Source organism: Pseudonaja textilis, chromosome Z (assembly GCF_049901715.1).
Source record: "Pseudonaja textilis isolate UNSWEBS1 chromosome Z, rPseTex1.2, whole genome shotgun sequence".
Classification (NCBI taxonomy): Eukaryota; Metazoa; Chordata; class Lepidosauria; order Squamata; family Elapidae; genus Pseudonaja; species Pseudonaja textilis.
Window position 1 is genome coordinate 131,643,179 of NC_142008.1, and position 12,513 is coordinate 131,655,691.

The 12,513-nt window shown below is 40.5% G+C and overlaps 1 protein-coding gene across 1 annotated transcript; it reads right to left on the reverse strand.

Annotated features, from left to right (window-relative positions):
* Positions 1-461: 461 nt before the first annotated feature.
* LENG1 (leukocyte receptor cluster member 1) lies at positions 462-7,162 on the reverse strand. Its single transcript, XM_026712001.2, has 4 exons — positions 6,890-7,162; positions 4,839-5,012; positions 3,720-3,979; positions 462-1,797 (listed from the first exon to the last, which is right to left on the reverse strand). The coding sequence occupies exons 1-4, from the start codon at positions 7,019-7,021 to the stop codon at positions 1,563-1,565; spliced, it is 801 nt and encodes a 266-aa protein (XP_026567786.1). The 5' UTR covers positions 7,022-7,162; the 3' UTR covers positions 462-1,562.
* Positions 7,163-12,513: the final 5,351 nt, after the last annotated feature.

Sequence of the window (12,513 nt, forward strand, 5' to 3'; positions counted from 1 at the left end):
GCTGACTTTGCTTGTCAAAAAGATGATCCTGGGACACCGCAACTATGAATCAGTTGTCAAATGTTTGGATGTTGATCGACCATGGTAATGCTGCAATGGTTGTACTTTTGAAAAAGTGTCAGAAGTCACTTTTTTCAGTGCTGTTTTAACTTCAGATGGCCACTAAATGAACGGTTGTAATTCAAGAATTATCTTTATTGCCTCCAGTGCTATCCTTTTGAACCCATTTAAGGGCTGGAAGCCACATTCACTATACATGAACTATACATGTAGTGGCAATAATGTCACACCTTTCTCTATAAAGCCTACTTAGAAGCCTAAAGCCTAAATTTATTTTTATAAGTATGACTAGAAGTAAATTTCCTTAGCTTTGAACAAGGCTATTTGCTACATTTTGTGACAGTTTGTAATATTCCAAAATAGTATAGCTTATGGCTGACCAGGACATCTGAACGAGAATATATTAAAAAGGTAAATGTTTATTTGAATAATGAAAAAGCCATACCAAGCAACATTTGAAGCAAATTGTGGCCACTTATTTCACAACCAACCTCGAGAATCCTGCAATGATCTGATCACAAACAGTCAATCATAATTACAATACATAGCATGCTAAGCTTTAAGTCCCACATTACAAACCAATCTCAGTTTCTTGCAATAGAGCAAGCCAAGCAAAACTACATAATTGTTTTAAGATTGTTTTTGTAGTCTCAAATTCTGGGAAAAGTACAGTCCCGTTTTTACATAACTTGGCTAATTAACACATCATAACCTTTTCTACATCACTTAGCCTGCATTACCGTGAAGTGCTCCAGTCTTTCACATCTAAAAAAAATAGAACATTACGACTGCCTCTGAAATGCTCTTATTACAAGGTTAAATCTTCACAGTGGGCCAAAACCTTTCTCATGCTCATTCCTCTATAATGGCAGATGGTCACATACGAAGATGAGCACTGAATTACAAAAGCAGGAAAACTGGCAATACTAATTTTCTCAACGGGACCACATACAAAAAAGTGGAAGAATGACCCCCTCACCACTTCTGGGATCTTCCACCATTCATTCTTGAAGTCGTCTCAGTGTATGCCAGACTTGGTGCTTTTGACTAGTACCTTGGTCCATCTCTTAGGGCAGTAAACTAATATTTTGAGATAGATAGATATGGCCCTGCCTCAGTTCTCCAGGTTTGCTGTTGCTGCATTTACAATTAAATTCAGAATCATCAATATGGTGCCCCGTAATATATTTTTAAATTTTTATTCAGGAAGGCTATAAAGAATAAAGCAGATAAGTTACTGAATTGGGAAATCATCCGTTATCAATCCAGCTTTTTTTATGTTTTATGGCAATTCAGAACAAACATCAAGAATAGACATTAATTGCTTGGCTGACTTTCCTGCTCAATATTGTGTTTCAGTGAGTGATAATTATAATTGAGCAAAAGTCATCCTTGAAGCCATATGGCCTGGTTTTGCAGGTTTACGGCCAGGAAGTCTGAAGCATTTTGCACTGAACATTTTCAGCTGAAGAAATTGGGTATGACCAAGCAGATTTCCTGCTTTATACCCACTCAGTTCGACTGTCTTTTACTGCCCTCTGTCTTGCCAACTGAGGGTTGAACTGTGAGTTGTAGCCACGTTTCCTTTCATCCATTTCCATTTCTTCCTCCTGGCGTGGGCCCATTCCAGATCTCTGGGCAAGAAGAGATTCGGTTCGAGCTCGTTCTGCCCGTTCCCGCTGCAACCTTTCCTGGCGGAGCTGTTCCAGAGAGCATGATGGGGAAGAAGATGGAGGCCTGTAGAGGAAAAAGGAAAGCAACAGGGAGGAAAGAGAAGAGACATGGGGCCCAGGAAAGTTCATCAATTCATGAGGGAAGGCAAAGATACGGTTTCCCTGAATTCTGTCTCCTCATTAATCAGGCGTTTTGGGCTCTCCAAGCATGCACTGAATTTTAGGGAATTACAGGTAGTAGGAGCCATGATGGTACAGTAGTTAGAATGCAGTATTGCAGGCTAATTCTGCCCACAGCCAGGAGTTCAATCCTGACAGCACTCAAGTTTGACTCAGCCTTTCATTCTTCCAAGGTTGGTAAAATAAAGATCCAGATTGTTGGCAGCAATATGCTAATATTTATAAACCACTCAGAAACTGCTGTAAAGCACTAAGTGTTAGTCCTTGACATACAACCATTCATTTAGTGACCATTTGAAGTTGCAATGTCAATGAGAAAAATGACATGACTGGTATTTACACTTACCATCCTTGCAGTATCCCCAGTGGCCACTTGTTCAAAATTTGGGCGCTTGACAAGGGGCATGCATTTGCGATAGATGCCCTGTCCCAAAGCTACATGATCACCATTTGTAACCTTTCCAGCTAGCTTCCGACAAGCAAAGTCAGCGGGAAGCCAAATTCACTTAACATCTGCAGTGATTCGCTTAGCAGCGGTCCAAAAGATTGTAAAATGCAGCGCAACTCACTTAACAGCTGTCTTGTTTAGCAATAGCAATGGAAATTTTGGGCTCCATTGTGGTCGTAAGTCGAGGGACTACCTGTATAGCAGCACAGCAGCACAAACCTGGCTCTACTTCTCAGGACCCGGTTAAAAGTAGCATATGTATCTTGACTACTGTAGAATTAGAAGGGCTGTTCCTGTGATGGCGAACCTATGGCACATGTTCCAGAGGTGGCACAGACAACCCTCGCTGTGGGCAGGCAAGCCTCGCCCAGGTCAGCTCTGCCACGCATGCCTTCCGCTGGCCAACTGGTCTTTGGGTCTCTGTCATGCATGTGTGTGTGGGGGGGTGCATGCAGAGGCAGGCTGCATGCGCGGGGGCCTTGTGCACATTCCATTTTGGGATGTGCGTGCACGTGTTCTTTGGGCATCACTGGGCTATTCTTTTAATCAGCTTAACTCCAACATGGCTGATACTGTCATGTACCTTCAGCACATGCCCTGGGCAGTGATGAGATTCAAAAACTTTTACTACCAGTTCTGTGGGCATGGCTTGGTGGGCATGGCCATGTGACTGGGTGGGCGTGGCTTTTTTTGTTTTTGCAGTCCCCACCCATTTTTGGGAGCTTCTTAGCTACAGAGGAGCCTCGGGGGGGGGGCATTTTTGCTCCCCTAAGGCTCCTCTGGGGCTCTGGGAGGCAAAAAATGCAGGTGGGGGGCGTGGCCAGCCAGAACTTACTACCGGTTCAGCGACCCACGCCAGATTCGGTTCTCCCGATCCAATGCGAACAGGCTGAATACCACCACTGGCCCTGTCTTTCTATAATAGCTACACATAAGCTGGTTTTATTCCAGACAAGCAAAAGATGCAATGCAGTTTGCATCCGAAAATAACACTTAAAACACTGGCCTGGCGAAGGTAGTTTGGCAGCCATGTAAAAAATCTGATCTAATCCTCAAATACCAGTAGGCCCACCACCCTACATTCTGCTTTCCAGTGTGATATATCTTCCAACAATATTGGCAAAAAAAAAAAAAACACTCCATATACCCTAAATATTAACCATAGTTTGTTTCTTGCAGCATTCAATTACAGGTTGATACTCTACATCAAGTAACAGCTTCAGTTTAGCGACAAGTCAGTTTCTCCCTATCTTGTCTCCCAAAATCAAAGCTGCCTGGCAAAGAATGAGTAGTTGATCCAGCCATTTGCTGCTCAATATTGACAATTTTCCTGGGTGCACAACAAAAAGGATACCCACCTGAGTGCGAGTTTTCCTTTGCTTTCATTGTGCTCCGGTTTTCCTTTTTCTTTCTTTTCTTCTTTTTTATGAGAGCATTTCTTCTTGTATAAATGTTTCCCCATCTCAGCCAGAGGGTCCAGCCTTCCCTTAAGTTTCTCATCCTTGGCAATGGCTTTGCTACGATCTGGCAGCTCCTGGTACCAGGGAATGGATGTCTGAGACTCCGCTGCACTTTGGCCCAAGTAAGTTAGGATTCCTAGAGCTTTTTCCTTTCGCTCCTGTAAGGAATAAAAAGCCAAGGAAATTACTCATGCTATCCATCCATCACACACACACACACACACACACACACATTATAGTGCGTATATAATTCTATCCAAAGGAGTATTTCCCTATTCTTCTTCCCTAAAGCAAACTGCTTATTGTGGATTCAGTGAACTCCCTGGGACCCAATGCAGAATATCACTAATGAATTATAATCCCACCCTTCTGACAGGTTTAATTAATTTAATTAACCAACAGGCACTGTGGTACTGTGGTTTAAAGTACAAGAACATGGTATTTAGAATGCAAAAAGTAACTGAAGCTATCTAAAGGTTGAATCATGGCAACAGGATTTAATTTTTTTTTTATTTTGAGATGTTTTGCTGCTCCTCCAGGCAGCTTTAAAAGTCAGAGCAAAGAAGCTATGAAGAGAGTCTTTGGGTATCAACTCTTGCCATAACCTCATGCGTTTCCTCTCCAAAATGCATTGCAATGTGTCAATGAAAACACCCAAATCATCCAGGCAAAAGTATCTGAAAGTTGAATCCAGTTGCCATGATTCAACCTTCAGACACTTTTGCCTGGATGACTGAGAGTTTTCATTGACATATTAGCCTGAAGTTGTTTAGAGTACCAGGAAGGAAAAATGCATTTAGTGTAAAAAAAAATCCTGCTAAATCGGGATTCTATTTACCAACAAGCAGATTTAATATATTTAAAAGATCTATACCTAAATATTAATACTACTGTCCATATTTCGTTCCCAGAACCCATAAACAGAAACCTGCCTATCCCAAGGCTTTCAGTGCCCACTTAGGTAAATTAGAGAAATTAGAATTTTGGTAATCTCCAATCCTAGTTTTCCACCATTACCTTTTCCTGCTTCTTCTCCTCCTCATATTCTTTGTTGCCGCCCTCTTGCAACCCCTGAAAGAGGTTAAGGTGTCCTGAGGGCTTTTTTGAATCCAAAGAAACAAGGTCTAAACCACTCTTATCACCTCCTGCATCTGACAGACGTGCTTTCTTCCGTAAGAATTCAGTCCGGGCCTAAAATCAAAAGGCAGATATTTATCCAAGGCTCATATGTAGGTCAATACCCCAATTTGTTCTAGATAACATCCTAAATAGTATGGAAGTCTCTGTGTGTTTCAGATCAAGAGCAAGTAAGAAGATAATAAAAAAAATCTTTCAAGCCAGAGTCTACATTTAATTATTGTGTTTAAACAGAATGTAAATAAATCAGCTATCCTTTAAATTAGACTTTACCAGATCTCTTCAGATGATAGGAATACAGTAATACAATCAAGAACATAAATAATGGCAGATCCTTGATTTTGAACATTTCCCTTATCTTGTATCATTCTCTATGTATCAACAATCACTTTTCCAACTTTTTAATCTCTCACATTGGTCTATTTAATTTCTTGCAAGATAATTGACCCTGTCGTAGTAAAGATAAATTATTCAATTCAGGGTATATTTAGACTGTGTCAGAAAAGGCAAAGAAAATAATATTAAAAGAATGTTAGAATATAAGCGTGGGAGAAGTCCAGAAAAAGACACTTTTAATACATTATACAGAGCTTTACATCTTATTCATTGGTTCCCTCCATATTAAGCTTCAGATTAAAGGAAATAACAATGGAATATTTCAACATTTAGAAGAATAACAATAGTCTTATGATACCTTACCAGTTTTCTTCTATTCTCTTCTATTTTTCCATTGATTTAATAACAGCAGCAGAAATCCTGGTTTCAATCAAATCCCAGATTAAGCAGAATCGATTTTGGCAAAGAATTTAGTTCCTCAGTTTAAAACTAGGGCCTTTCAGATTGACTATTCTTAAATCAGGCTTTTCTCAAGTTTCATCTATTCAAGCCAGATGTACAGAAGAATCCCAGATATTGAATTCTGTTTCACATTCAAAATTAGCTGCCAATTAAAATCTAGGATACAATTGCTGTCTTTCATAAAGCGCTTAAAAGATCTAGCACTATGTTCAGTTCTGGAGCTCTGAATGCGCCAAGTGATCAGTCTCCTGCATCAGTGAAAACTCTTGGGTTTTCTCAGTTGCTGTGTATTTTGGTTTGTGTGCATGTGTATTGTTTCATTTTTATCACTGATCTCCATTCAGAATCACTGTTGAGGTGGGCAGGTATGTAAATCGAATCATTAGATCAGTAAAACTCTTATCAGCCTTTTCAATGCATGGCCCACATCATTGGAATATCTTCCTCCCAGAAATGTAAAGAAATCTCATTCTTGGAGTGTGTAAGAATACCCCAAAGATAACTTTGAGGCTCAAGTCATCTTTCTGATTTGTTTAAATGCCTTTTTTAAAACTTAGGATGCTTTTGTTGTTACAGAATACAGACAATCTGAACAAGATGGCAGGCACTTTGATTTTGACAATGGAATACAATTCTTGTCAAAACCAAACTGTCTGCCACCTTGTTCAGATTTTTTTCTAAAAGTCTGGATAAAATCCGGGTTTGGCTTTGTTTATTAATCCATTCAGGAAGATGAATGAAGGGTCATTCTGTAAGCAGAATGCACAAGGAGACAGAATCAAGACAGAATGTTTAGATCCCATTGAAGCGTAGACAAACGGGGTTAGCTAGGTCTCTGGAAACAGTTTTGACCTCACTTCCACACTAGGGAGTTAGATCTGTCCATTCGGAAGCACTTAACTCTTATGGATTTGATTAGATGCATGTACCAAAGTATTATCACAATGAATTTGATGTTCAATTCCCTTCCCAGAACTGAGACATTCCCTCCACAGAAAAACAGATGGACCGAATCCGCATGCGCAGTAGAATGTTTTAAATCAATTGCCTCGACTTGGGATACAGCGCACGCGCAATAATTCCAAACCTAAGAGTACGGCCCCCTTTGCGCATGCCCCTTCGTGACTATTTACCTCCTGTTCAGCCAGCAGGACGCGGGCCTCCCTCTTTTGCCTCTGAACTTCAGCCTCCGCTTCGTCCCGTCGTACGCGAGCCACATTGTCTTTGTTGCGGACGTGCCACGACTTTTTGGGAAGAATGTTCATCCCCGATGCTTATGACCGTGCTAAAAATCTCCACAAATGTACTCCGTTTCCTGAATCGTTGTTCCCCGAGTACTATCGAGCTCCGCCCCTTTGTTCTTTTTAGGGGCGTGGCCGTTGCCTCCTTACTGTACGTGCTTCATTACTTCCGCTCACGTTTGCCTGCGCGATTGTTCATCCGAAGTTCTCATTGGCTTGCCTTTATTCCCACCTGCTATTTGATTGGTGTGGATCAGTGTTCTTCAAGCTCGGCCACATACTGACTGGAGAATTCTGGGAAATGAAGTCCACACTTGTTAAAGTGGCCAGGTTTGGAAAATCATTGAATGGATTGACCGCACTTCAAATAAGGAATGATGCTTGTTGAATACTGAAAAATCTCTGTGGTTGTGACACCCAGACTGGTGCTTGCTTTTTAAAACACACTTTAGTATTTCTCCCTACATGCTAGATTAATGTTACTTGCAGCAGTGGAATGGGAAGACTTGACATCAGGAATCATTCTCACTGCACAGTTGGACTACTGCAATGCACTCTGCAGGAACTACCTTAGAAAATCACCCAGCATGCAGCAGTCTTTTTAAATGCAGTGTTTCCCAACCTTAGTTATTATTATTGTTGTTATTGTGATTGTTATTATTATTTATTTATTTATTATTAACAAAAATGACAGTATACACAGCAAACAAGATAACCATGCTGGGTTTCATATCACAAATCACTAATCGAACACTTCCCAAGAGTTTAGGACTGTGTGATGTATCGGCGGATTATGTGAACAGATCCCAGTAAGGTAGTCTTCTGCAGCTGACCAATGGTATTTTGTCAGTGCCAATTGTTTTTAAGTGCTTGCCTAGGTCTTTAGGCACAGCACCCAGTGTGCTGAGTACCACCGGAACCACCTCCACTGGTTTATGCCAGAGTCTCTGCAGTTCGATTCTGAAGTCCTGATATCTGGTGACTTTTTCAAGTTGTTTCTTGTCGATTCTGCTGTCACCAGGTATGGCAATGTCGACGATCCACACTTTTTTCTTCTCCACAATCGTGATATCCAGGGTATTGTGTTCCAAAACTTTGTCAGTCTGTATTCAGAAGTCCCATAGTAGTTTTGCATGCTCATTTTCGACCACTTTTTCAGGCTTATGATCCCACCAATTCTTTGCTACAGGCAGATGGTAGTTGTGACACAAGTTCCAGTGGACCATCTGAGCGACTGTGTTGTCACGTTATTTGTAGTCAGTCTGAGCTATTGTCTTGCAACAGCTCGGTATGTGATCAATAGTTTCATCCGCTTCTTTGCAGAGTCTGCATTTGGGGTCATCAGCAGATTTTTCTATTCTGGCTTTGATTACATTTGTTCTGATGGCTTGTTCTTGGGCTGCAAGAATCAGGCCTTCTGTTTCTTTCTCCAGTGTTCCGTTGGTCAGCCATAACCAGGTCTTTTCCTTATCTACTTTTCCTTGGATCTTTTCAAGGAACTGTCCATGCCCCCCACGGGGTGCCGCCTTGACGTACTGAGGGCTTAGCTTTTCCAATGAAGCTGAGAGCTGTGCTGGCAGTAGTGCAAACTACCAGCAGGTCCAACCATGTCAGAGAGGTCTAGGCCGAGGAGCAGAACTGAGTGCACCCAACAACCTGTGCAATGAATCATAGTAAAACACAACTGAACGAGGCCTATACTGGCTCGGTCATCGCCCGGGTTAACAGGGACCGCATTCGGGTGTTGGGGAACCTGGGCATACATCGACAAATGGGCTACAGGCCATGGGTCCCATAGCTGAGCAACCAGGGCATGGGCCTGCAGGGCTACTGGAAGCTGCACAACCTCAGAAGTGGCAGAAATACACCATGTCAGAGAACCGCACTGTAATGAAATGCTACTACAAAGCAGAACCAGAAAAACGAGGCTACCAAAAAAGGATGTACAAGTTATGGAAACAAGAATAACCAGACTCAAGGATAACTGAATTACGATTAGCTGATCAACGATGATTATTTATTATTATTATTATTATTATTATTATTATTATTATTATTATTATTATTATTATTATTATTAAATCTTTAGTGAGATTCACAGCCTTCGGGCTGGTTGGTAACAACAGCTCGAGTCCTAACCAAGGACCTAGGAGCTGTTCAGGTAGCATCGGAGGATTTAAGCTGTTCCAAGTAGGGTAGTTTTTATTATTGTTGTTGTTATTATTGTTGTTATTATTATTTATCACCACTGTACGTATATACATAGTATACACATACAACAAAATTCACATAACACCCAGAGTTGTTTAAGATGTTTGAACTTCAGCTCTCAGAATACCCTAGCCATTTTAAGATGGACTTCAATTCCCAGAATTCCCCAGCCAGCATTACTGGTTGGGGTATTCGGGAATTGAAGTCCACATATCTTAAAATGGCTACGGTTGGGAAACATTGTCTTAATGTCAAAAGCCAGTTTGTTGTAGCACTTAAGGTACTGGCCTAGAAATCAAGAGATGGTGAGTTCTAGTTCTGCCTTAGGCATGAAAAACCATCTGGGTGACTTTGAGCTAGTCACTATCTCAGCCCAACTCACCTCAGAGGGTTGTTATGTGGAAAATAGAAACAGGATTAAGTATGTTCATTGCCCTGAGTTACTTATAAAGAAATAAAGGTGAAATTTAAAAAATCTTTCAAAAACTCATTGTTGAAAGGTGTCAAAATACCTTTCTTTCGAGGATTCAATTTTCCCGCTGGGAGAGCTCCGGCACAAGGATACGGACAACTGCCTGAAAGCTGGATCTTTTTATTTTTCAGGAAGGTGGAGAACAGCGAGAAGTCTGCGTTCCTGGGCTAGCTAGCTTCTTATGGTAAGCCCCGGTTTTGTTGTGGAGCGGCGGTAGATACGAGGCAGACACAGAGCTAACAGCAATTATTCAATGAATAAAGAGTTGCCGCGGCTGCCGGGGCTAGCAGGCAGTCAGCTGGCGGCAACAGCTGATGCTGTTTGATAGCGCCTTTTATAGCCGGCTGTCAAACGGCATCAACCAATGGGAGCAGTCAGCGCTCCCGCCTGAAGCGCGGACCGGATTGAAGATTTCAGTCAGTCTATGGACACAACAGGTTTTTTATACCCTTTTCTCCCTTTGTAAGTTGATTATGTGTGAGTGTTTGTATTTGTGCCTAATGTTTCAAATCCTGTTTGAGTTTGTCTCTATTTTCATCGGAGGGCAAACTCCGCAGGGTGGCCAGATTGTATTATTGGTTTTCTGTAATCTCTTTTAGCGTTAAGATAGTTTTTCATATTTGTTCTGTGGCAATCTCCTGTCTGTCCCTTTTGTACTTTATATTTTGTATCTTTTGTCTGATTGTTTTGCTTATTTGGTATGTCCTGGGTTGTAAGGGTTTTCTAAATTATCTTTTGTTTCCTTTTCCTATTTGTCTAGTTTTCTTAATTACTTAGGCTTTTGTCTATAGGGATTCTTTAATACTTTTTATTTGATTCCTTTTCCTATGTAAGTTTGTTTTCTGGCTGACCTGATGTTCCCCTTGGGCTCTTCCTGTTTTTTGCGACACTACTGCCTTCGTGAAATTCCCTTTCCACATCATAAACCAGGGAACATCTGTGCCCCAGGTCCTGAATTGACCACCAATACCTTTCCGGAGGCAGTTTACAGTTTCAGTATCACTTTCTCCTAGTGGAACTGACCCACCTAGTGTGTTTCTGGACAAAAAAAATGTGAGTGGTCCCCCTTTGGGAGCTTATAAATTTTACTTTTATGTTCTACTCCTTATTTTATAGAATAGCATTCCTCTTGAGACTAGGTTAGTACCGTCCCAGAAATTGAGGAAAACACCTCTTCCAGAGACCATATGGAGAATGATGGGCCTGCATCATCAAGGGTATCATTCTGTTGAATTTATGGGTTTTATGTTCTGTTTTTACCATTTTTCCAGTGTTAACGAGCAGAAGGCTATGTTGATCACTGTTGTACACAAAGTAAATACAGTCCTGACAGCTGCAACATTGAACAAAAATCCTGTTTGCTGTTGCCTCATAGTCTGCAATTTTGTAGCTCAGAATTTAGGGATTTATGGCCTCCAGATCAAAAGGGAATACTGTAGCTTGAAATAGGTTTATTTCAGCCAATCAGCCTCATGCTATAGAATAACAGGACTTTAAAAGTTTACACTGAAATATTATTTAAATTATGTACTATAGTACTTAGGTAAACTTTAAATATTTAAAATGTATGTTTACGCATAAGAAAGAAACGCAGCTAGTTCAAATTAATGGCCTATTTAGCTAAGCATTCTTCCCTCCACATCTAACCAATACTGACTCCTTACAAGTGGTGCTCCACTTACAACCATGTATTTAGTGACCATTTGAAGTTACAACACTGGAAAAAATAACTTACAACTAGTACTTGCACTTATGACAATCGCAGCATTCCCACGATCACATGATCAAAATTGGTGCAGTTGGCAATTTGGATGTATCTATGATGATTGCAGCTTCCCAAGGTCATGTGATCACCATTTGCAGCCCTCCCAGCTGGTTTCCAGCAAGCAAAGTCAGTGGGGTTGCTTAACAACCATGTAATTTTAACTTAGCAACTACAAGTGATTTGCTTAACAACCATGGCAAAAAGGTCATAAAATTGAGTGTGATTCACTTAACAACTGCCTTGCTTCACAACAGAAGTTCTGGTCTCAGTCATAGTCATAAGTTGAGGACTACCTGCATTAGATTAATTCTGGCTTGATTAAGGGTATTAATATTCTTATTCTATACAGTATCGCAAACAAGTCTGTAGCTGTCCATCTATTATTGTTGGGAGATATGAAAGTTAAAAATATAATCTGTCCAAAGCCAAATAGTGAAACCATAACAAAGATTAAACTGGAACAACAGGAAAACCTTAATTCAATGTAGATACCTGGCTATAAATCGTTTGTTGGATTTTTATTTTTTTCATAACAATGTATGCAATCACAACTTATGTTTGCAAACACAGCAGGAGCTTTCTAGTTTTATGGATTGTCAAAAATGTAGAGAACAATTTATTCAGTACTCAGTATTCAGTCCTCAGTTGTTTTACCACCAGATTTCAATTTATATGGTAATACATTTTTAAAAGACTCATGTTTAAACTCATCCATGAATAAACTAATTGTGAACATTAAAACAAACAAAATTTCAAGGATTGTCTTATTTACAGGTGGCGCGCTTTTCATAGTATTTGTATAAAAATTTGAGGGTGGGTTTATCCATAAATCAGCTTATATGTGAGTATATTGTAATATGGTATCTTTTAATCAGCAACAGTTTTTCTTGCTGAGCCTAATTCTTGATGAAATTATTAATTCTACTTGAGTCATACAAAAGATCATTTGAGGGGATTCCAGAGTTTGAGAACGCATGCCCTAGTGCTGTGATGGTGAACATATGGCACGCACGGCAGAAGTGGCACGCAGAGCCATCTCCCCAGGCATGCCAGCCGTTGCCTGTTGCT